General features: G+C 52.0%; 1 protein-coding gene across 1 annotated transcript; it reads right to left on the bottom strand.

The window, feature by feature from the left end:
* Positions 1-870: 870 nt before the first annotated feature.
* VIL1 (villin 1) lies at positions 871-24,643 on the bottom strand. The gene is made up of 20 exons (XM_061148752.1): positions 24,572-24,643; positions 19,562-19,647; positions 19,228-19,302; positions 18,120-18,316; positions 17,425-17,533; positions 17,140-17,250; positions 15,444-15,646; positions 15,251-15,329; positions 14,977-15,075; positions 14,124-14,277; positions 13,452-13,552; positions 13,226-13,363; positions 12,505-12,663; positions 10,308-10,487; positions 9,113-9,258; positions 8,299-8,443; positions 7,661-7,849; positions 5,974-6,042; positions 4,455-4,595; positions 871-1,864 (listed from the first exon to the last, which is right to left on the bottom strand). The coding sequence occupies exons 2-20, from the start codon at positions 19,634-19,636 to the stop codon at positions 1,751-1,753; spliced, it is 2,484 nt and encodes an 827-aa protein (XP_061004735.1). The 5' UTR covers positions 19,637-19,647; positions 24,572-24,643; the 3' UTR covers positions 871-1,750.
* Positions 24,644-25,644: the final 1,001 nt, after the last annotated feature.

A 25,644-nucleotide genomic window follows, 5' to 3' on the forward strand; every position in this document is an offset into this window, starting at 1 on the left:
TCTAACATCTTTCTGATATGTTACTTCAGAATTCTAATTTTGTCTCTATCAGTGTCTTATTAACATCTGAAAATATATATATATATTTTTTATTGGAAGACAGTAGTTTGTTAGGCCTTGAGAATTTTGTGCCAGGTTTCTTTTGCTGTGTCTCACCATGACCACTGACTCCTTTATGGCATGCTTTGATTACTAAACTTCAGACAGACTCTTTTGTTGTATCACATATATTTATACACAGTAAATTTTCCTTTCCCTGTGTGCTATGTATCTGAGGTTTTGAAGTTTAAAAAATGTGTCAGTATGGATATAAACAGTTGACTTCAGTCATTTGGACCTAAAAAGTGCAGAGGTTTGAAGTAGAGAGATGTCCACTGCTGTCTGAATAGAGGAGGTGAGGATCTGGATCAGGACTGGAGTTCACTGGGTCCAATGCCAAAACGAGCGATCATCTGAACTGGTCTGTCTCAAGAACAGAGGGGTGGAAGAGTGAGACACAGTGGCTGTACACACCTCTCGTCTTTAGGTTTACCCCCACTCTCTCTCCCTTCCATCTCCAACTTCTCTGGCCTATCTCAGTGTTGTTTATTTATGCTGCAGAGAGGAGAACAGAAGTAAGCTTCTTCATCTTTCCCTAGTTGAGCCACTACCAGGTTTGCTGGCAGCTTTGGCCACACTGTTTGTGAGGTGATTTTGTGTTCAGAGTGACTTTTGATTCTGATTCTTTGTTATTTTGTATGGAGCGGCACTTTATCTGTGTTTTAGCAGAACTGTTCCTCTGTACCCTTTATGGTTTTTTCTTGTTTTTTGTTTACCTTTTAAATTATGCATAGAGTTTTTTTGTGTGTGAAATTAAAGCCTTTATTAACCTTGTGTTGTTCTACTGTTTATTTCTGAGAAGGACACATTCTTGCAGACACCTAACCAGTTGTTGAAGTTGTGAAAATCACATTCTATTGGTCTTCTGACTTAAGGTGCAACACTGTTGCACCTTAAAGGGAGTGGGACGCTCACCTAGTATGGCTGAGTCAGCACCAACCTTCGCTGGATTTCATCTGAGGAATCTGTGAAGCTCTGCAGAGGTTCTGCATAACAGTTTTTAAACGCAACATTGGCCTAAACTGTGCTCTTCCTTTGCCTTACTATTAAGAGTATCAGAGAGAAGGTAAAATAATGTATGCATTTCATACTTGCTGTTAGGCCCCTAGCCCAGGCCCAGTGAGTGTTGTGGAACCTCCTAAATAGGGCCATCACCTGTACCGTTCAGCTCTTCCAAAGAACAAGTCTCTTTAACTTATCACCTGAGGAAGGCTGTAAGAAAATACGTGTGAAAAGGAAAAGCCATTACTCTGGGAAAGATGTAAAACTGAAAAATGCTTCGGCCCACCTGCCATAATTAAAGATGAGCCATGATAAAAGCCTAGGGGAGGCTCGCCATTACTAAGGTTCCATGGAGTGCTGGGTTGCTCCTCTCAGAAGGGAAAGCACTAGAGCAGAATGCTTTGAAAGTGATGCAACATCTCTGGATAAAAACAATGCAGCCAACTTCCTGAGAGCTGAAATTAGGACCACAGTCTCCTTATAGAGGAATCATATTTCTGGAGGAACAGGTAGGTTACTAAACAAGTGGCATCACCAGACTGCAGGTTTCCACTTTCAATTGATTCACTTCACTGATAGCAATAATAACAAAACGAAGCTCTGCAAGCAGGGTAGGGTACTGCTTTAAACTACAAGTTACTTTTGCTTCTCAAAACAGTCCTTTTTCTTTCTTGAGGTTTTGTTGCTTCCATCGAGGCAGAGCCGAGAAGGCAGAAGGAGTCATCCCCAAGGCCAGGGTGAAATCATCAATGGACAGGTGCTCCTAGAAGAGGAGAGGGACCAGAGGGTCAGCTTCTTGCTTAGAGTTAGCTCTGATGAGTCACAGAGGTGTGACAGAAATCAGATGACGAGCAAAAAGAGGCAACGTGGCAAGGGACAGGGAGAGGGGAGGTGGCATTTCTTTTCAATCTGGGGCTGTTCTCTGAAGGATTGCCCTGGAGAAAGTTTCTTTGACTCCTGCAGAGCCCTGAATTGAATAGCTTCTTTATGGTTAACACCTGTAGGTGGAGTTCAAGCCCAGGTTGAACTGAACAGCTTCTTGGTAAACACCTTTAGATGGAGTTCAAACTCAGGTGGATCTGAAGCTCCGGTTTTCTAACCTGTTATCCTTTGCCTCCCACCTCTGGGCATTTTCTGCTCAAGGCTCCTGGGAGTCCTCCCCAATCCCCCAGGCAGGGTGGTGGAGCACTTTGTTTTGGAAGAAGGTCCCTGACAGCTATGGTGGTTGTGTCCACGGTCTGCAAATGCTTTAGCTGCCCTCTGTCCCACCCAAGCTGGCTCTGCAGCTTGGTTGAGACTTCTGGACTCTGACCCCCAGGCAAGATAGCAGGGACTGCCCATCCCAGTGGACTTGTATCTTTCCACTGGTCCTGTTCTTGAACCCTGCGGTCCTGCTAGCTGATTACTAGCCTCACCCATGCCCACATCCGCCTGTCTGTGGTTTAGTCATGGGTACTCAGATTGCCTTTCTTGCTACTGCCTGCAGCAAGACCCACCACCCCACTGTTCACTGTTACTGGCCCTCCCTTCTGAGTTTGGAGCAGCCAGAGAGCGTGTGCACTCTCCCCGCTTATCCTGGAACCCTCAGCTCTTCTATAAGATTGCACACTACTCCCACAATTTAATCATCAGTGACAACAAAATTTTTAAAAGAATCTAAGCCTTTCAGACCGCTTCTACCATGGTGGGGTTGTCCTGATTCTGTTTCTTATATTCAAAATTAGTGATCTATTTAGCTTTTTTTTTTTTTTTTAAGGCTAATGCATATTTTATTAGATATTGCAAAACTCCCCTCTAAAGGAGTGGCAACATTCTGCCCTCACAGCAAAGTAATATATGTTGTTCCACAGCCTTACCAACAAAGTACATTATTTAGCCTCCTTTTAATCACCTGGTCCAATAATATTGTCTGCCCTTCCCTTTAGAAATACTTTCTGTGTGTTATGTGATATGACAGTAAGAGTGGAACTCAGAAGACCTGAATCTTGCTCTGACTTGGCTACTAACTGGGAAAGTCACTTCCCTGCTCTGGATCTGAGTTTTCTCAGGTGTAAAACAAGCAATGACAATAACAGCTTACATGTACAGAACACTTCCTATGTACCAAGAGCTGGGGAAATAATATTTGTAATATTATTAAGAATAATATATGCTATTAGGATCATCCCAATATTACAGTGAAGACACAGGGAATGCATAAAGGGGTCTAAAGGTGACAAGAAGGATGCAAATGTTGTAGAAACAATACACTTATGTGTATATTGGGCCCAAACCCATAACAGATGTTCCTGGAGGAAATAGCCAACTCACATCTACAGGTTCCTTAATTCATCCCAAAGGCTTCTTTATGGTTTATTGTACACAGGGTAAATTTTCTCTCAATACCCTCTCAAGCTAGATTTGCAGCCTATTTTGGATCTTCATGAAGAGAGAATGAATATTAGAAATGTGTTTTTTTTAAACATGCCCTTCTTGCCAAACTCTCTCCTCCAAGTGGTCCACACAGACAGCAGCTGCTCTACCTGAGGGACCCAGTGCTGACTAGTCTTCCCTGGCACGCCTCTGAATTGCCTGCCCACCATACACGTAATGATACTTCAACCTGGATGTCTCCCCAGTGCCACTAAACTCATGATTGTCCCTGTCTTAAGCTGGGTCTGACCCAGGGTTTTTTTAATCTCAGAAAATGACACAATTACCCCCCTCTTATGACCTTTATCCAGTCACTACCAAGTGTTGCTGATTTAATCTAAATATTTCTCTAAACCATCTCCACCCATCCCCACCCATTCTTAGGCTTCTCAGATGGGGCTGGTGGTATAGAACCTGCCTGCCAGTGCAGGAGGTATAAGAGACATAGGTTTGATCCCTGGGTTGGGAAGATCCCCTGGAGGAGGGTATGGTAACGCACTCCAGTATTCTTGCCTGGAGAATCCCATGGACAGAGGAGCCTGACAGGCTGCAGTCCATAGGGTCACCAAGAGTTGGACAAGACTAAAGGAGACTTAGCAAGTCCATTCTTCACTGAGCAGCTAGAGTGGGCCTTGAAAAATGTACCTGACTGCCATTCCCTTGCTTCACCCATAATAGTTGCCCTTGACTTTTAGGATGGACACCACCCTCCGCAGCCCGACAAAGAAGTCCCAGTGCCCCCTTCACCCAACAGCTGCCCCTCCCCAGCTCCACACACCCCCTGCTCTGGCCACCCTGCCCTTTCACCCAAGCTGTGCTTACATCCTACTTCTGGGCTTCCATGTATACTGTTCCCTTCTCCGAGAATATCCCACTCTGCCTGAATAATTCCCATTCATCTTTCAAGGAAAAATCTCTGACTAAGTCAGGTTCTAACCCACCTCCCTTCGGCTGGGATCCACCCCCTCGGGAAGCTCCTCTGCCGTCTTGTTCACCAGCTGCTCCAGGGGAAAGATGGGTAGAGGTCCAGAACTGAGGTTGCTGTTAGCATTGAACACATCCGGTTTAGAGCTTGTGAGCTCCTAGAGAAGAAACAGAAAACACTGTCACTTCAGCGCGTTTGTGGCTGCCTCCCAGGCTGCATTTTTCTCTGAAATCAACAATGACCCTAGGGAACCTTCTAGAAGCCCTCAGTGGAGTTCCTTGGCAGTCCAGGAGTGAGGACCCAGCACTTTCGCTGCTGAGGGCCCACATTCAATCCCTGGTCAGGGAACTATGATCCCTCAAGCTGCGCAGTGTGACCAAAAAAATATAAGCCTTCCGTGACCCCTGCCTCCCACTGTCCACATACACATACACACACGCTTCATAAGAACATGGCATATTGATGGGATCCACAAGCTAAAGCTTGGCAGTCTATATTCAACCAAAGCTGGTTGGCTGTATGACCAGCTTTGGAAAACACATAAACAAAACTGTTTTGTTCTATGACTTATAAACTTCTCCATGGCTACCCCTAATGTTCGAGGTCTACCTTGGACATTTATGACCTTCTTTTAGCTGATATGAAACTGTCAACCATAAATTCTCTTAGCCTTGACCTACCTACCCACACTGTCCCGCCTGCACCATCAGTCAACCAAGAAGGGTTAATTGAGTGCCATGGGGTTCCCAGGCTGTGGGTGGGTCTGAGGAATTCACATGTTATCTGCTGATAACCCCGGTGTGCTTGGGAAATTGCTCTCTTGTACTGGCCACAATTCTGCACAGTCTACTTGGTCTTATCTCCCCTGCAAGCCTGTGAACATCTTTGATTTCATATTTCCACATTCTAAGCCTGTAGGCTGAACACATTTCTATGAACTAACTGAAAGATCGAAGGAGAAGGTTTTTCTACCCGGAGAAGGGTGATGATAGTAGAGAAATCATTACTTCTCCAAGCGTGGTCTGAGGACTAACTAGATCAAATTACCTGGGCCCTTTGTGAGAAACACACATTAATGGGTCTTAACCCAATTCTCCAAACCAGAATTTCAGGAAATGGGACTTTGGGATTTCCTTCTTTGTGGATGGGGGGCACACAGCTTGTGGGATCTTAGTTCCCTGACCAGTGATCGAACCTGTACCTCCTGCAGTGGAAGCACGGAGTCCTAACCACTGTACCACCAGGGAAGTCCCAGAATCTTCATTTCAATAAGCTTCCCCCACCCCCAAGTTCCCCATCACCCAGACTCTTACACATGATAAAATTTGGGGACCATTTCACTAGGGAATGGAGGAGACAAATCTGCGCGAGACATTGAAGTTAAACAACAAGAAGAACTTCCAGGAGAAGAAGGAGAAAATGATGGAAAGAAAGCAGAAGACCCTGGCACCTTCTCTGGAGCTTTCTGAGCTTTCATGGGTCTGACCACTGTCAGTGGACACTGTGGGGGCCCCTTCCACCTGCCCCATACTCACAGCAGTGATCTGGCCCCAGTCCCCAGAGTTTCCAAGCTCCGCCTTCAGGTCCTCATAGGATTTAGAGTTCTGCATATAAAGTAAGTGACAAATTAAAAAAAAAAAAAAAGTAAGTGACAAATTAGACCTGGGTTTCAGCAGAGGAGTCAGGACCATTTTCCTTCAGGCATTGAAAGAAGACGGCTCTAGGGTTGAGGGGCAATGAGAAGGGGAAGAGGGAATCAGGGGGAGACTGGGAGCTGTCCTTGAAAAACCAGGTTGAATGGTAAGGATGAGCATGAAGGGCTGACAGGTAACTGGCTGGGGCAAGGGACTATTTGCCCCACTCAGCCCACCATGGAGATGGAGAGTATGATCTTTCCCCACCCTCTGAGTTTAAGAAGCTGCACGCAGCCTTGGAAACCCCACCCATACTGTGGGGGACATGGGGGTCCTGGAGAACGGGGGAGCTCCCCTCAGAGCCTGGAGGGGACACTGTCACAGGGGAGTGAAAGGAGTAGAGGGGAACTTGGCTCCATGGGGAGCCCCGTCTCCACATCCCAGGGTCTGGCAGCAAGCTTGGCACGTTATAAGTTCCAGCTATGCTGACAGCATGAACTAGTGAGTAAATGAATGGATGAATGAGTCTGAGAGAGAAGCCAGCACAGATCTGATGGGGGGAAGACCTGCCAGAGTTGTTGATGTGGGACACTGACCTGGGTTTGAGAAGTTCTGGACACATCTAGGTGTGCAGACTTGAGATTTGTTGGGCTCCATCATCAAGACTTAACTTAGCTCATCAAACATTGAATTTTTTTAATGCATTTGAGGAAATTAAGCTCTCGGTTTCCCAAATCTCATCTGTTGTACCAATTTTGTGTACCCAAAGCCACCAGGGCAACACTCATTCTTCCTAGCTTTCCTTCTTCCTGCAGAAAACCTTCACTGTGGTTTGTGGTTTAGTCGCTAAGTCGTGTCCTACTCTCTGTGACCCCATGGACTGTAGCCAACCAGGCTCCTCTGTCCATGGGATTTTCCAGGCAAGAATACTGGAGTGGGTTGCCATTTCCTTCTCCATTTTGAGGACCTGCCCTCTGCTTCTCTCTGGGGCCGGTTTAGGAAAATTCTGTGGAAGTCTATTTCATTGTTCCTCAGGTCAGGACCACGTATAGGGCCCATTTGGCTTAGAATTTAGTGCTAGAAGACATGTCTTTAGACATGTTCCTTTAGAACTAATGTGTTTAGAGGGCCACCAATGACATCTCGTAGAAGTTTCCGCAATGATGATGGACATTCTTTTTCTGTGTTGTCCGGTATGGCAACCACCAGCTAGCTACACATGGCTAGTGAGAATTGTGAGAAATCAATTATTTGATTTTGCTTAATTTCAATTCATTTGCATTTAAATCATCAGTTACAGCTCTTCCCAATAATGTCCAAGAGCTTTGAGCTAAATCTCGTGTACAAGCAAGACACTGTCATGAGCCTAAATTTTTGATGGACTTCCTTCCCTCTCCCTTACCAGGGAGCCTCATAGTCTTACTGCAGCCTTACTGTCCATTCTAAGTCTCTTCAAGCCCCTTTACAAATACATCACAGGTCATCTATCCCAATGGACAGAAAAACCCAGGCGTCAACCCTGGCCTCCTCGTATGTGTCATGAAGAACGTGCTGGGGTGGGAGGACCAGGTGGGCTGGGGCCACTCACATTCCACTTGAAGGGATCCCAAGCCAGGAACCAGCCCGTGAAGGTGGGGGGCTCATGCCCTTGCTTCACCACAATTATGGGGGTCTCAAGGTCCCGGCCGCTGGGGTGGGTTTTGAGATATTCCTGCACCGTGGTGGCTGCGGCTTTCTTCTCGTCCTCATTGGCATTCTTCCCAATCCAGAAAAAGACCTGTGGAGCATCCCAGAGTCAGTCTCCCCTGTCCTCCCTCAGCTCACCCAGGCTCAGACATCCTGTTGTGAACCCTGACCTTGGGCAGGCCCCATCCGGCCTTGACTTTGCCTCTGGAAATTGGGGTTGGACAGATGCCCTCTACTTCGATATTCTGTAGATGTGTGACTCTCAGCCTCTCCAGAGCCAAAGACCCCAGAAACACTCCTCTGCCTCATGAAATCAACTGGACTTTGGGAGAAGTATACGTCGTGCCCTGCAGCCCCACGGCGCATCCTCTTCTCCTACCTGCCCTCTTTCTTATGCTCCTGCTGTTCGTAACACCAATCTCAGGAAGAATGTATGTGGAAGTCAAGAAAACATCAAACCTTACCTATCCTTAAAGCCACTATTTCTTGGCCCTGGGGATTAGGGTTGTCGGAAGGGAGGTCCCCAGGCCTCAAAACTACCTGGTCCCAAACATCTAGCAGGAAAACATCATCCTCTTCCAAGTCATCCTGATTGAAGTCAGGGATCTCTGTGGCCTGGAAGCGCCCAGTCTGGTTGGAACATTCAAAGAGCCGGGGAGTGATGACCAAGTTTTCCTCCTGCAGCCTACAAGGCAGAAAGGAAATTGTGTTGGAAAGCTCATCTCCTAGGAAAATGCTCTTTCTTCTGATCACACCAAAAGTCCCCCATCCTACCATGAGTCCAGGAGCCCTCCAAAAGAGAAATTCCCACTACTCTCCCAGGACAAGCATTTCACTGGGCTCTTCTATAGTCCTGTTAGGGAGTTCTTCCTGATATCTTTCCTCTATAGCTCCTGCTGCTAATATAGTACATGCCCTTTTGCTTTTGAACTGGGGATATGGTGGATCATGGACGTTCTTCAGAAAACTAGGCTTACAACTTACGTTCCTCAGCATCTGGTCCTGTGGCAGCGTGGAAGGACAGTGGCTGATGGGACCCTGGCATCTTCCTCCCAAAGGGCACACCTAGAGTCCTGCCCCTCTCCTTGAGCTGCCTCCTCTGGGTGTGTGCTCCCTTTACAGGAAATATCCACCCAGGCCCTGGGCATTCCACAGTAAGTAGCGCAGACACAGCCCCCATGCCAAGAGGCTCCCAGAGCCCCGGCTGCCCCTTCATCATCTGGTAGCCCTGTGAGCCCGACACCCAGAGTCCTCAATCCACGCCTGCTGCAGGCTCTGGGTGATGCGGGTAGAGGGGCTGGGAGGCTCTCCAGCCTCAGAAGGTGAGCTGGAGGTCGAGGGACCTGGGAGTTACCTCTTGGTGCTGGCATAGGGGGCCTTCCCGCCCAGGGCCATCCAAAAGTTGGCTGGCTCCTGCCCTTCCACCACCACTTGCTTCTCGGTCCGGGAGACAGTGTCAGCAACCATCTTGGCCATCTCCCGCTCATCCCCACTGCAACCCTGGAAAAAGAGGGGTGGCTGTGCTGGGAGAGTCCACCTCCAGTGCCCCATCTCCCCCTCCTTCCACCATATTCACTGGCCTAGGGCTCCCGGGCCCGAGAGGCTCTCCTGGATCAAGGCCCTGTGCGCACAGCTCAGCATCCTTGATGCTCCAAAGGATGGCAGAGGAGGCAAGGGAGACTCCCCTCCCAGTGGAGAGTTGGAGGCCTCCCAGAGACTGAGTCCTCATGACAGAGAAAAAGGAGGAGGCAGCTACAGGCACACACAGGGGGAGTGAGAGAGCCCAAGACATAAAGACAGGGGAATTCCCTGGTGGTCCAGTGGCTAACACTCTGTGCTCGAAATGCAGGGGGCCTGGGTTTGATCCCTGATCAGGGACCTTGAGCACACATGTTGCAACTAAGATCCAGCACAGTCAAATAAGTAAATTAATTTTTTTTTAATGGACTTCCCTGGTGGCATCGTGGATAAGAATCTGCCTGTCAGTGCAGGGAACACAGATTCAAATCCTGGTCCAGGAAGATCCCACATGCCAAGGAGCAAATTGGCTCATGTACCACAACTACTGAGCTTGAGCTCTAGAGCCCAAGAGCCACAACTAGCGATCCTCTTTGCTACAACGACTGAAGCCCTCAAGCCCTAGAGCCGGCAGGTCACAACTGCTGAGCCCCAGTGCTGCAACTACTGAAGCCCGTGCGCCGAGAGCCTGTGCAAGAGAAGCCACCGCAATGGGAAGCCTCTGCACCACAACTAGACAGTAGCCTGCATGTGGCAATGAAGACCCAGCGCAGCCATAAATAAATACGGCATTGTGCACCTGTTGATCTCAGGCAAGGGTTTAAAAAAAAAACCATGAAGATGGACCAACACAGGACAGACAGGAGTCACCAGAGACAAACAGAATGAGAAAGACCTACTCAGACACAGGGGCGGAGGGTAGGGATCCAGACCCAGTGTTGAGGAAGCGGGAGGTGGGGCCAGAGGCAGCTGGGAAACCAGGAGGCGGGACCTATGGGGGGTAGGGGGAGGCCATTCAACTCTGCACACACCTTCCCATACCACAGGTAGGAGCAAGACTGAGTCTTGAGGATGAAGACGTCGTTGGAGTTGAGGGAGGTGGCCCGGGGTGGGACCTCAAAGGCCTTGGTGTTGTTGGCGCTGGTTCCTCGGACCTGGAATAGCCGGGTGGAGGGCACAGGCTCCACGTTGTTGGCCCGGGATGTGCCTCCCTACAGGGAGAGACGGGCAGGAGTAACTTAGCAAATGTGGTCCTCTGATACACCATCCCCTGACTAGTCTTCCCAAAACATTGCTTTGGTTACGGGCACTTCCCTGCCTGACACCTTGGTTCAGACTAGAACCATTCTAGGTCCACAGACCAGAACCCAACTTTCAAGGGATCATTTGAGGCCTCACATGAGGAGGCAACCTGCCTTTCCAGGGTCACTCTCAGCTCTCTCCAAACCCTCCATTTAGCTCAGCCAAGCTTCTCATGGTTCCTCACAAGGCCTTTTCCATGGGCCTTTGTCCTGGCCTCTGCATCGCCCTCATTTGACCTCTGCTGAGCTCTGACCCCAATGTCAATACCTCCTCCCAACTCTCTTTCCACCATGGACTCTTTGCCTGTTCGCTGATCATTGTGTTCACACGCCCCTCTGAATGCAACGTATTTCTGGCACTTAAGCATATGTGGAACAACAGACTAGTTTCAAATCGGGAAAGGAGTGCGTCAAGGCTGTATATTGTCACCCTGCTTATTTAATTTATATGCAGAGTACATCATGAGAAATGCTGGACTGGATGAAGCACAAGCTAGAATCAAGATTGCCGGGATAAATATCAATAACCTCAGATATGCATATGGCACCACTAACCTTATGGCAGAAAGCAAAGAAGAATTAAAGAGCCTCTTGATGAAAGTGAAAGAGGAGAAAGTTGGCTTAAAACTCAACATTCAGAAAACTAAGATCATGGCATCCAGTCCCATCACTTCATGGCAAATAGATGGGGAAACAGTGGAAACAATGACAGGCTTTATTTTTTGGGGGGCTCCAAAATCACTGCAGATGGTGACTGCAGCTATGAAATTAAAAGATGCTTGCTCTTTGGAAGAAAAGCTATGACCAACCTAGACAGCATATTAAAAAGCAGAGACATTACTTTGTCAACAGAGGTCCGTCTAGTCAAGGCTATGGTTTTTCCAGTGGTCAAGTATGGATGTGAGAGTTGAACTATAAAGAAAGCTGAGCACCAAAGAATTGATGCTTTTGAACTGTGGTATTGGAGAAGACTCTTGAGAGTCCCTTGGACCGCAAGGAGATCAAACCAATCAATTCTAAACAAAATCAGTCCTGAATATTCATTGGAAGGACTGATGCTGAAGTTGAAGCTCCAATACTTTGGCTACTTGATACAAAGAACTGACTCATTGAAAAGACCCTGATGCTGGGAAAGATTGAAGGCAGGAGGAGAAGGGGATGACAGAGGATGAGATAGTTGTATGGCATCACTGACTCAATGGACATGAGTTTGAGTAAATGCCAGGATCCGGTGATGGACAGGGAGGCCTGGCATGCTGCAGTCCATGGGGTCAAAAGAGTCGGACATGACCGAGCAACTGAACTGAACTGAAGCACACAGTGCCTTGGGCTGTTGATTCACTGCTTGTTCAACAAGATGGTGAACAGCGTTTGCACGGCATTCTTCTCCCCCTCGGTGCTTTGCAGAGGGCTGTGTACTTAGTGAGTGTTCAATACGTAGGTTAGTGCTAAAGGAATGCAAGGGATGGCTATTTCAACAGGGAAGTCTGCTCCATGTTATTTGGCAGCCTGGATGGGAGGGGCGTCTGGGGGAGAATGAATACATGTACATGTATGGCTGCCCCTTTGCTGTCCACCTGAAACTCTCACAACATTGTTAATTGGCTGCATGCCAATACAAAAGGAAAAGTTTAAAAAAAAAAGTGCCAGTGCACCTTAGGTTCATCGTTCAGCAAATCTATCCAACATAACTTCTTTTTTCATCTAGAGAGGAGTTGGGGTGTAGAGAGTAATAGTCTTATACATGCTAAGTGTTTATTAAATGGATTTTTAAAACTACTGAGTAGTTGTTTCTATTTCCATTGCACATAGGTGATGGAGCCTCAAACAGTCCCCTCCCAGGAAGAATGGGCTACCCCCTAGCCCGGTCCCCCACCCCATGTCCTCTTCCCTGTTTCCCGGAGCCCACCCCACCTCACTGCCACACCTGGTAGACCACCATGCGTCCCTTGAAGATGGACATGAGGTGAGGCGGCTCTTTGCCCATCGGGACCCGAATCTGGACCGGTTCATTGTTGTACTTCTGGTCCAGGGTGACAGCTTGATAGGCGGAGGCTGTGATTTCGTCCTGGCTGGCCTGGCTGCCCTGGGGATGTGCAGGGTGGGAGGGGTGAGATGAAGCCAGCCCCCAGTTCTAACTTCATATCCAATTCCGACTGGCCCTAAACCCAACTGTCTTCCCCACCAATCTCTACCGTGAACACAACCAAAATCCCACTCCCCCCTGAGCTCCACACCTAATCTTTCTCCAGCCTCAGTCCACCCCAGCCCACCTTGACCCCCAACCTCCTCTCCCACTTACTGCACCTTTCTTGAGGAAACACCACGACTACCCCCACTCATCCCCAGCACCCCCAAACATCTCCCACTCCCTCGCATCTAGACATAGAAACCCACAGTCAGAGCAGCTGAAGAGAAGACGCAAGAAGCCATGGAAGTTAGAGGACTCAGAGAACCAAAGGGGAAGGGCTGTGAGTGGGGGTACCCAGCGTCAGGGGGCTCCCCTGGCCAAAGCAGTTCCAAGATGGAAAGGGGGTAAGATACCCACCACCAGAGGTATTCAACTCCAGGGCGATGGCCGCTTGGCAGGGGTATAGTGAAGTGGGGTTGAGCAGCTGCGCTCTGAACGGGGTGGAGTGGGGCCTGACCTGCCAGATGTAGAGCAGGTAGTGCTGCTTCTCGTTGATGAGGTAGGTGTAGAGCAGCAGGTAGCAGTCGCCCCCAAAGAAGTGGCCCAGCCACTTGGTATCCACAGGCACCAGTTCTAGGTTCTCGATGCGCCACATCTGGAGCCGGTACCAGGCTAGTGTGAGGTCCGGGACAGACTCCACCAACCCCTGCCCCCCGGCCCAGGCCTCTCTCCCCCCACCATACCTGCACCTCCCCACTCCCATCGTCCACCATCTTCTGCTGGGCAGCCACCTGAGGCTGGACATGCATGGACATGGCATCAAACTTCACCTGTTCCACCTTGGCTGGAGTGAGGGGGGAAATCATGACACCCATGTCACCAGCTGAGTTCCCTCAGGTTCTCACAACAGCCTGGAGTGGGAGCTGCAATTCTTAGACCCATTTTACAGATGAGGCAACTGAGGCTAGAGAGATTTGGTAGCTTATCCCAGGTCACACAGTTAGCCAGTGGCAGAGCTATAACACAGAACCCTATCTCCCTCCTGTAAGACTCATGTTTCGTCGAGGCCTCCCAGAGCAGCCAGGGGAGGGACATTTTCTCCTCCCCCGGGTGCGTGGCATGGAGCTTGTCCTTAGCAAATACTGTCTCGAAGACTGGAGTTGTTTGGGTTTGGGTTCCGAGGAGACCCAACACTACTCCAAATGAAAGGCAAGTTTTTCTCAGCTCCCTTTTTGTGACAACTCTTGAGTTTATCCAAGTCCCTTTGTGTCCACGCCCCTCCACCTGGGGAGCCCAGAGTCAGGGTGAAGTGTGCACAAGAGGAGTGTTCAAGAAGGAAGGCAGGAGTCAGGTCCAGCGCTCTCCTGGCCCCACTGCCCGCTTCCAGCCCCACCCCGCCTCAGGCCAGCCCTCACCCACGGAGCCCACGGTGTGGGTTTTGCCCAGGCCAGTGGTCCGATTGGGTACTGTCCACTTCTGGAAGAGCTGCTGAAAGACAGCTGACTCGGCCCCATCGTTCTGCAGCTCCACCTGTGTGTTCGGTGGGTACTGTTTCGCTTTGATAAAGTTCTAGGAAGAGAAGGATGAGGCTGGGGTGTGTCCCTCCCCCAGCCTCCATCCCCCCAACAGGAGCCGAAGCTGTAACCCCAACCAGACCCACCACTAACCTGTCCTGGTCCCAAGCCCAAACCAGACTCTAATCGCTGTCCCAATGCTGACCTCAAACCTAATCCAGCTGACTCCCACCCCACGTCACACCAGACTCCACCTCAAACCTAACTCTGACCTCAACCCTGAATCTAACACTAACCCCCAAACCCAGTTCAGACCCCCGACTCCAAGGCCAAATCTGACCCAAACCTGACTCCAGCCTCCATCTCCAAATTTGAGCCCAATCCCCAATCCAACATTGACCCCCAGCCAGCTCAAGGTTACTGACTCCAGCTCCTACAATGACCCCAAACTCTGACTTGACCTCATCCCCATGCTGACCCACCCTGCTTCTTGTAGGGAGGCCGGCCTCCGTTTCTCCCTCCCTTTTCAGAGCCAAGATCAAGGTGCAATTTCTGAGGAGGCTCCCTTTTTGTGACGATTCTCAGGGTCGCCAGGTGGTTGCCTCCCTGGGGTGCAGAGCACCTCCAAGATGACCCCCCCGGAGCTAAGTGAGGCCCAGAGCCATCCCTGGCCATTAGCCCCCACTGCCTTCTCCCTGCTGGGTGGCCTTCTCTGCCCCTCCTCCAAGTTCTCCTCCTTGACGCCCAGACCCACCAGCGCCTGGTTCATGGCTTCCTTCTTCTCCTGGGCGTTGGCATTCTTCCCCTTCCACACATAGATCTTTAGGCCCCCCTGGTCCAGAATGTAACAGTCCTGGAGGTGGGAGAGAAAGCGCAGGCTTTCTGTGTCTGCAGACACAGAAGTTTGCCTCTTGCGCCCCCCACCCCGACCACTCCAGGACCCTGGCGCTGCTCCCACTGGGGGAGAGTGGGCAGGGGGCGGGTGGGTAGTGGGGAGCTGGGGCTGGGGGCACTCCGGACCCTCTCACCTCGTGACTGAGCAAGTCTTGTGTGAGTGGCCGCGTGGCGATTTCTCTGACCACCACCTTTCCCTCTGAGTCAGACACACTGCAGGACAAAGACGCGGCTAGACAAGGAGGATGCTGGACCCTCGTCCCGGGGTTTCCTCCCCCAGGAGGTACCCCCTGTGCCAGGAGGAGCCCCGCGCAGCCAGGCACTCACTGGTACAACTTGAGGGCAGCCTTGAGGGCCGGCTCCACCACCGTGTCAGCCACGGCGGCCTTCAGCTCCTTCCGCTGGCCCAGCACGTGGTTCATGATCTCCATCAGCTGCGGTGAGGCCTTCTCGTTCTCCCCATCCACCACACCCACGTAGGAGCGCCCACCCCGCTCCTGGTCGCGGATCTCCTTGGCCAGGTTCATGCCCTGCAGGGAGGCCCCAGGACGCATGAAGGCTGGCGGGGGGCGGTGGACAGGGCAGCGTCCACCACCCCAAACCACACCTGGAGAGCCCAGCCCCCCACAGCAGCCCCAAAGTGGGAGGCACCTGCCCGGTGCTTCCCTTTCGAGGGGGGGGATCAGGCTTTTAAGGTGTGTGTCAGGAAGCCAAGCTAAAACCTCAGGAAGAGCAGTCTTCTTCATGAGCAAGAGGGGGTCTGGTGGGGGCGGTGGGGGGACTTGCTAGGCCTTTGGTTTTGACATTGTTTGAAATTTATGATTTTGCTTCAAAGTTTTGCATGAGAGGTGAGCCCTGAAGATCACAGTCCTGTCTCTTTGCCCCAAAGCCGTGTACACACACTCACACACACACAAAGCCTCACATGGGCTCACATACATGTGTGTGCGCGCGCGCGCACACACACACACACACACACACACACACAGCCTGGCTCACTCTCTCAGCCCAGCGTCTCCTCTCTAGTTCCTGGCCTTTCCACTCCGGCCCCCTCCCCTCTCCACGGCTCCCTTCACCCCACTGCCCCCCTCGCCAGGCCCACTTTTCTGTTTCCAGCCGAGCCCTATTTATCCAGCTCCCAAGACAGCCCCATTTTAAGATGCCCCAAATCCAACCTTGATTTTCTCCCAACTCTGTTGCTTCCTGATCTTGCCATCTCAGAAAATGGGACCCACCCATCCCCACAAAAAGCACAACTTTTGACTTCTGTCTCTCTCCTCTCTTGTCACCCCCAACCTGACATGCAGGTCCTGTGATTCCACCTTCCCAGCCCCCTCCTCACCTAGGCATGTGCCCTCAGCCCATCCACTCCCCTCGCCCCTCAGAAGTCAGAGGGCCCTTCAACAGCGTCCCAGGCACTGAGAACAAACCTCAACCCTCTCACACAGCTTCCTGACCACATAGCACGTCCTGTTGAGACCCACCCACCCTCCTTTCCAAACTCCCTAAAGTCCCTAGGGCTTTGTCTGAGCTGGAAGGTTGCCCACCATCCACTTCTCTCCTCCCTTAGGGCCCTCTCCCCCCACCCCCCTCCTCCCAGAAGCCTTCTTAGACCCCTCCTAACCCCGAGAGCCACACTCCCCACCCCTTACTTCTCCAATATTCCCTTGATGTCTGTCTCCCCTCCTGGATGTCCCACTGGAGGTCAGTGGGACATTGACCGCTGGCTCCCAATGCTGGGCACAGTGTCTGCCACACATCAGGGACTCATCAGACATTAGTGGACCCACCACGGTGCAGGCATCCAGACGCCAGCACGCATACCTCACTGCACACACATGGAGACTCAGATCCGCCTTCAAACACAGCACCCCAGACAATCAGGGAAGAGGGCGCTGAGGAAATGGGGGCCGGTGGAGGCGCAGCAGCAGTCTGGCAAGTGTGGGAGGGAGGCCAGGTGCTGGGGGCAGGAGCGGGGAGGGGCAGGGTGGGATTTTGGGTGGGCGGCACAGGGCGGGGTTACCCTGAGTCTCTCCATGCGGTTACTCTCCGGCCCATTCCACTGTATGATGAGCTTCCCAAGGTCCAGGAGGAAAACATCCCCACGGTTGAAACTCTTCCAGGACATCTCCACCTGGGGAGCCATGGGGTAGGCACAGACCCCACTCAGACCCTGTCCATCATCCATCAATCTCTCCCCCACCCCTTCCCTGCCGCTCACCCCTCCTCAGCCTCTGCCCTCCGCCCAGGCAAGACAGTGGGTTGGAGGAGAGGAGACCGTGAGCCCCGAGCCCTGGTTGGTGCCCACCTCTCCCGCCACCACATTCCTCTTGCCCTTGACGTGGAGCAGCCGCTGGATGTCATAGGAGTTGGTCTCCACTTGCTTCATGCCAGAAGCCACGCCCCCTTTCCGGATCCTGTGAGGAGAGGTGAACTGACCCAAGGGAGCAGGCTGGGAGGTGTGACGGGCCCCCCGTCCTCCCAGATCCTGGGTATGTGGTTGCCACAGGGCCCATTTGAGGGCTGGGAGTAAAGGGGTGCCTGAAGTCTTGGGGGCACAAACCCCAAAAAGGCACTCACTCTCAGGGCCATGCAAGAGCAAGGTCACTCTATCACCTCCGTTTGCATGACCCTGGCAGTGCGTGCCTTCTTGGAGTTTATACCCTAGATGCCTCACCCTAGTCCTTGCCCTGCTGAGAGGCCTGCAAAAGGTGGGTGTATGGTAATGGGGCCATGTGCGAGGACAGGACAGGGGGCTGAAGCGAAGGGAAGAGGGGAGATGCTGAAGACAGAATTGTGTCTCCTCTCAAACTCAAGGCTGAAGATCAGGGATAGGGCAGCAGCAGAGATAGGGGCGGGGAATGGAAAGGTGAACAGAAATGACCCTCATGGTCTCCCCGCACAGCCTCAGGCTCCCTTCCCAGCCCCAGGCCTGCCCCCCAGCCTCAGGTGGCCCTCCCAGCCCTGGCTCCATTCCCGAGCCTGTAGCGTGCGGCTCCGTACACAATGCCCTGCTTGAAGTAGCCTCGGAAGGTCTCGCTCTCGTTGCCCTGGACCTCACGGTGCTGGACGGCCCGGCCCTTCAGAAAGTCGTCCATCTGCGTGGTGTAGATGGCAGCCGCCCCTTGCTCGTCCTGGGACGAGGCCTGGCCGATCCAGTAATGAATGTCATAGGACAGGTTGCTGCCCGTCTTGTGGATCTGGGGAGAGGACATGTCCAGTGGACCCAAGGCCCTGGGCTCCCACAGCCCTCTCCCCGCCTCCCTGCTTCACATGTTCTGAACGTGTGGGGCCAGCACCACAGGGGAGCGTGGCATGGAGAAGTTCATGGGACGAGTGGTCAGGAGCCCTGCATTGTGCTGTAGTTCTCTCAGACCCTCTGAGACATAGGGTAGGTGTCTTCCCCTGGGCCTTGGAAATAACTTGGCTGGACTATGGCAGCATTTTCCAAAGTTATGTGCACACCATGGGAGGTGACTTGGTGGTATACAGTGAAATGACTTTGGAAATTTTTTTTGGTCCACCCCTCTCAGCATACAGGATCTTAGTTCCCTAACCAGGGATAGAATCCACGTCCCCTGCAGTGGAAGTGTGGAGTCTTAACCACCGGTCCTCCAGGAAATCCCTGATTATGGAAATATTTTATAGCTACTTTCCGTTTGTGAAACGGGACACTGCTTTCCATTTGTGATAATGACACTGAATTAAGTTTTTTAATAAATGGATTTAAATTCTAAAAGCAAATCAGTGAAAGTACAAATGCATTAATGATACAGGATGCAGAAGAAACCAAGAGAGTCAAATGAAGTTGACTGTGGATTTTGGGAACATGGACTCAACGTAGAGTGACATCCCACCAGTTCAGAAGCTCCCCCAAGACTGTAAATCCAGAGGGTCACTCCAGCTGGGAGCTCAGTGGTTCAAGGGCAGTGAGAGGCTCTTACATCTCTGACCCTCTGGTGCTACGGCTAGGCTGGGAACGCCAACTGAACGTTATCTAGGGATGAAGCTGGGCAGCAGTCCCCATTTCCCCCAGCTTCACAGTTCCTCCTGTTGCTGCCCTAAGCTTTGCTCTCTGCTGCGCCCCCTCCCCTGCCCATTCCCCACTCACAGCCAGGATTACATAGCAGTCACCATCGAAGAAGCTGCCGAAGGAGTTGGAAGGAACAGGCACCATCTGCATGGCCTAAGGAGAGAAGGGGTTGACCACCCAGGACCCCCAGCTTCCCTGCCTCCCTTTAACCAAACGGAGAGCTGGGAGAGGAAGAGCAAACTGACCAGGAAAATGAGTATGAGGAGGGCAGGGAGGGGAAGGAGGATGAGGGGGGGTTGATGCCTGAGGAGGGGGTGGGGTTGGCACCAGGGACGCCCACGCCAGCAGGCAGGGTGGAGGACAGTCCATCCCCAGCCGCAGAGCCCGCCCTGTGACCAGGCAGTGTCCTCACCTCGATCCTCCATATCTGCACCCCAGGTGTGGTGACGTTGAGGGAGCCTTTGACTTGAGTGCTCAGTTTGGTCATGGCGGATGAGCCTAGGGGTGAAGTGGCGTGGGAGCAAGAAGAGGATCTGGGAACCCTGGCTTTCAGGGGCCGCTCTTCCAGCCCAGCCCTGGAGAGCTCCCCACAGGGCCAGGAGTTCAGGGCTCAGGGCCTTTAAAAAGGTCCCCACCATGGGCCCTCACTGGCCGGGGGTGGGGTGGTCCCACCTCCAGATTTCCCACCGGGCTCTGATCTTGTCGCTCTTGTTCAAACTCCTTTCCTGACTCCCTATCACCTACTGAGAAAAGGTCCCACTCCTAAGCCTGGCACGCAAGGTCCTTCTTGACGCAGCCCCAAACGATGGCTGCCTGAAAATGTTTGATCAAAGCCATGCCTGGCTAAAATATATATAAAATATAAAAAATACATCATACAGAGTTTATTTTTTTAAGCAAAGAATAAACAAGGGTTGAAAAGTATACATGCTCAAAAGAATTGAAGAAAAAAAAACAGGTGTTCAAACAAAACTTGTACATGAAGTTTCATAGCAGCTCTATTCACAAGAGCCAAAAGGTGAAAACAACCCAAATGTCCATCAACAGACGACTAGATCAACAAACGGTGGTCTGTCCACACAATGGAATAGTACTCAGCCATAAGAAGGAATTAAGCACGATACAAATGCTGCAGCATTGATGAACCTTGAACACATGATGCCAAGTGAAAGAAGCCAGACACAATGGCCCTGTTTTGCACGACTGCATTTACATGAAGTGTCCAGAACAGGCAAATCAATAGAGACAGCAAGCGATTAGTGGTTGTCAGGGACTGCGGAGAAGGGAGGAAAGAGAAGTAACCCCTTGTGTGTGTGGAGTTTCCATTTGGGATGATGAAAATATTCTGGAACTAGACAGCAGTGATGGCTGCACAGAATTTTGAATGTACTGAATGTCCCCGAATTGTTTGCTTTAAAGTGGTTAAAATGGTAAGTCTTATATTCAGTGTATTTTATCACAATAGAAAAGTGTATGCAGCAATTTCCTATTTCTTGCTACCCCCAACCCTCAAGTGAAAGTGAAAGTGCTCAGTCATGTCCCCGACTCTTTGTGACCCCATGGACTTTAAATTCCATGGAATTCTCTAGGCCAAGAAGAGAATTCCTTCTCCAGGGGATCTTCTCAACCCAGGGATTGAACCCAGGTCTCCTGCATTGCAGGTGGATTCTTTACCAACTGAGCCACAAGGGAAGTCCGAACCCTCAAACACCCCTCAATTACTGTTCTGGTGGCCCACAAGATGTGGACTCGACAAGATGTGGACCCCACCGGGGTGGGGCCGTGTTTGTTCAGTGCTAAATCCCCAGCTTCCAGCTCTGCTGGAACTTTGTTGAGTGTGTGTGTGGGTGGATGGTCAGGTGGTTGGGTGGTTGGCTGAGTTTGTGGGTAAAAGTGATTAAGTGGATGGATGAGGGAATAAATGAGTGAATGAATGAATGAGTGAACCTTTCCCACTGGGAACTGCCCTCTACCCACTGAGCTTGAAGAAATCTCTCCCCTATCTTCTTTCATGCTATCTTTTATGGCTCTTTTCCTTTGACCTCAAGCTATGTTCTTTACTCCAAGTGCTCATCAGAATCACCTAGGGAGCTTTAAACAACACTGGTGCTCTGATGCTCAAGCTATATCATACCCCCAGGGATTCTGATTTAATTAGGCCAGGGTGGGGCCCAGGCTTGGGCACTTAATTTTCTGCCTTTGGGGAGGCGACCCAGAGGTGCTTTCAAAACTCCCCAGTGACTCTGATGAGCTAGGGAGGAGAGCCACTTGTCCCCAGTAATTTTTGTCCCAGGTTTCCTGCCCCTCCCTCCCAGTCTGGAGGCCATCCCATTCCCCACCGAGCCTACCACCCAGCCTGGTTTGGAGCTGCCCTCCATGAACGCTCCTTGAACCGATGAATAATGAATGAACGATGACGTGGCCCCCACCGCCGGGCTCTGACAGCTGGAATCTATCTAATCTCTCCTTGCACCTGGACTCTGAGTCACCCCTTGGAACAATGACCTGGCCTTTTACTGTTGGTAAACTCCCTCTTCTGACTCCTAAAGGGTGACCCCCTTCTCCCTGGCATTATGGAATTTGGGGGCAACGTCTTCCTGCCCAGCCTCTGATTAGTGCCCCCTCCAGCAAATTAGGGCCACCTGCCGATGGCCAGCGCCGCACCTGTAGTAGCCCCTAATGTCTGGGTCCCGTCTGATATCCCTGTGGGTCAGGGCCTCCTCCAAGAGACATTTCTCAACCCATGGAGACCTCAGGGCTCCCAGGACTCCTTGTTCAGTTGAACCAATCTGGGTACTAATGAAGAAAATGTTTCCTCTTACTTCAATCACCACTTTTGTTCACATCCCTCTCTTTGCCAAAACGGATCAACCCTCACTTGTTGTGCGAACATGGCGTGTATCTTCACCTATGAGTGGGCAGTCGATGACCAGGTGGTCTCTAAAGTCCCACTGGGGGAGTTCCCTGGTGGTCCGGGGGTTCAGACTGAACTTCCACTGCAGGGGGCACAGGTTCGATCCTTGGCTGGGGAGCTAAGATCCCACATGCCATGCAGTGGGGCACAACATAAATAAATTAAAAATTAAAAAAGTAATAAAGTCCCATCAGGGATGTGCTCTGAATCTAGGAGGGATCAGCAAGAGCAAAAGAGGGCAGACAAGATGAGGCCCTTCTTGTTCATCAGATCAGTGGAGACTCGGGAGCAGGGGTTTGAAAAAGTTGGCGCTCTGCCTCCCTAGAGAGAAATCAGGATTGGGGGCCTCCAGTAGCCTGAAGAGGGAAAAGGTGGGCATGGGGATTCTGGGGGAGCTGCCCCAAGAGTTGGACTCGCACTGCAAGAGTACCCCATGGATGCCTGCCAGCTGCTCCTGCCTCGTAGACGCTGGTTAGAGCGGATGCCTCTGTCCCGCACCACCCCCACTCCGGTGGACCCACTCCAGCCTTGCATCTCCTGAACTGCTGGGAGGAGTAGGGGGCCCATGCTGACCCCCCATTGCCCACAGCACAGTCCTGGGTTTGAATATGTGATGTCTTCTCCCTCAACTTGAATTCACTGGCTCCCCACTCACTCCTGGTCCCCTCGCTCCTCTGTCCCCACCTCAGTGAAGGGCACCATCACTCCCAGACCCCGAAGTCAGCCATTGATGCACACTCCGAAGCCTTCCCTGTCCTGCCTTCCAACACGCCCCCATCCCTCTCTGCTTCTGGTAACAGCACATGATTCACTGGCCCTGGCCACCCCCACTCACCCCATGCTGCTTCTCACTCTCCCCTCATGTTCTTTCTTTTCCTTTCATTTTCCTTTCCAATGCACTCCCCACCTTTCTTCACTCGGCCAACACTCCCATGCTCTTCTGGACTCAACTTAGGGCTCATTTCTTCCAAGATGCCTTCCTAGAATCCTCAAGTTAGACAAGAGACCCGTCCTCAGGGATCCCAAGCCATCCTGGCCAAAAGATGCCTCTCTTGGTCCCCTGACCACATGATGGTGATAGGATCTCTTTATAAGTCTAAGGTTCCCAAGGTCAAGGACCTAGACGAGTTTGTCTATGTAGCCCCCAGCTCCTAGTACTTGTGCATGCTAAGTCGTTTCAGTCATGCCCAGGTCTTGGCAGACCGTATGGACTGTAGCCCACCAGGCTTCTCTGTCCAGGGAATTTTCCAGGCAAGAATACTGGAGTGGGTTGCCATGCCCTCCTCCAGGGGATCTTCTCAACCCAGGGATCGAACCTGTGTCTTTTAGTCTCCTGCATTGCCTGGCAGGTTCTTTACCCCTGGCACCACTTGGGAGGCCCCCCAGCACATAAGAGGTGCTCAATAAATATTCTTGAAGCAGAAATACTGAACTGCAGAATAAAAGGAGTGGCTCTTCTTAGGGCCATGGAGGAATTAGGGTTCCTGCTGTCCCCTGCGTCCCATCTTCCCTTTATAACTGCTGCCCCATTGTCCTGGGAGTTCGGGCTCCAAAGAGCTCCAGAGTGCCCCCACTGCTCTCTGTCCCTAGTCACGCAGTTCTGAGCGGGACAGGGACGTGGCAGTCCTCGAAACGAAGCACACGCTCCTGCTCTGTTAGGCCAGTGAGAGCAGAGTGAGTGACATATCCCAGCCCTCCAACCTGCAGACTCAGCCTCACCCCCACCCAAGAGCACCTGAACAGGCTTCCTGGGAAGCGGGTGGTCAGTATGTCCCAAGATCCTAATCTGGACTTGCCCCCACTCCCCTGCCCCACCTCCTTTCAGCTGAATGGGGCTACAGGGCCAGGTGAGGCTGAGGGGAGGGGTCCGGTGGAGGAGAGATGGGATAGCATGCCTGCAAGGGCGTCCGAGGGTAGACTGGAGCCCAGGGCCCTGCCACCACCAGCCCCCTGCCCCTGCTTCTGTCTTTGCCCATTCCATCCCTGATGGCTATTGTTCACACTTTGGTATCCAGGAGACTAGAGCGCTGAGGTCCCAGGAGTGACAAGGAAATGGAGACGCAGAGGAAAAAAAACATCTCAGATGAGGAAGAAATGAGCAAAGAGATGGTGGGAGCCAGGGGAGGGGGAGAGGGAGGTCAGGGTGACCAGCTGCTCCCTGTTGGCCCAGGACTGGTGGGTTTTATATCTACAAGTCCCCAGATCCTTCTCTGTCCAGGGCAATCTGGGCCAGGTGGTACCCATTGCAGGGTGGGGACCGATGGCAGGCGGTGGTGGGGGTAGGAAAGGGCCGTTGTCTGGAGTGGAAGATACACTGTCCTTCTGTTGGAGGCCCGGGAGGCCACCCTGTGCTCCCTGCCCTTTCCAGACTCTCCAGAGAGCCAAGCCTCTCTCTCACCCCCGCGCCAAGAAGTTGCAGGAGGCCCCAGGCTGCCCGCCGGAAGTAGCCGACCCTGTTCTGTCCTCTCCCACCACCTACGGTGCTGGGTCCCCGCAGGGTGACCTTACCTGTCTGAGGGAGGCAGCTGCCACCTGGGAGATCTCAGGGAGTTGTGGCAAGCTGGCTGGAGGAGAGCGACCTTTGTCCCCACCCCCCCTCCTCCTCTAGGAACTGCCTTCACCATATAAGGGAAGATAGGGCCCCAGAGAGAGAGGGAATGGGCGAGGGGGTGGGGAGGCAGGTGGCCGCCGTGTCCCTAGGAGCCAGGAGCCCAGTGACCGCCAGACACCCACAGCCGAGGGGCCCCACTCCTGGGTCCCCAGCGAGCACCCAGGGATGGGGTACATTTCTACCCAGGGCCCAGATGCTCCCTGCAGGTGGATAGCACCTGCCAGGAAAGGTAGGGGCGCCTGGACCCTTCAACCTTCCAAACCAGAGGAGCAGGCTCCTCCATCCTCCCTCTTCCCCTTGGGGGAGGGACCCCAGGATCGGGGAGCCCTGGACACAGGGATTTAGGGCCAGGAAATCAGATTCAGGGCTGTTCCAGGACTGACGGGACCCTAGCACCCCTAGAGGTCGCACGCTCGCTCCGAGGGGCACAGAGCTTTTCTTGTCTGCCCCTTCAAAGGTACTGGCTCCTCCTCCTGCTTTTATGAGCTGCAATAAACCGGTTCCTTTGGACTCTGCTCTGCCGTTCTCCCCTGAAGCCACGGCTTGTATTTCTGAACCCGGATCCTAGGGGGCTTCTCGCTCAAGATGGGAAAGGAGCCAGTCTCACTCAGAAGTCATCGTCACCCCCAAACTCAGCGTCCTGGGCAGCTGCCCCTCAAACTTCACCCCTGCAGAAATTCTCCTGTCACCTCCGCACGGTGGTCCTTAGGGAGATGAACTGAAGTGGGCGGGGTGAGGCCAGCTGCTTCTTCTGGCCATACCTTCCCAGGAGTTCTTGAGACCAGATGTACACGAGTGTGCACATCTGTGCATGTGTGTGCAGGTGTGCGTGTGTGAGCTCATGCAGTCTGGTAAGAGGAGTAAATGCAATTCAGGTGCTATCTTGTTTCTTTAAAAGCACCTTTTTTTTGTGTGAATAAAAAGTATATGTTCAAGACTTCCCTGATGGCCCAGTGGTTAAGACTCCACA

Source organism: Dama dama, chromosome 8 (genome assembly GCF_033118175.1).
Source record: "Dama dama isolate Ldn47 chromosome 8, ASM3311817v1, whole genome shotgun sequence".
Classification (NCBI taxonomy): domain Eukaryota; kingdom Metazoa; phylum Chordata; class Mammalia; order Artiodactyla; family Cervidae; genus Dama; species Dama dama.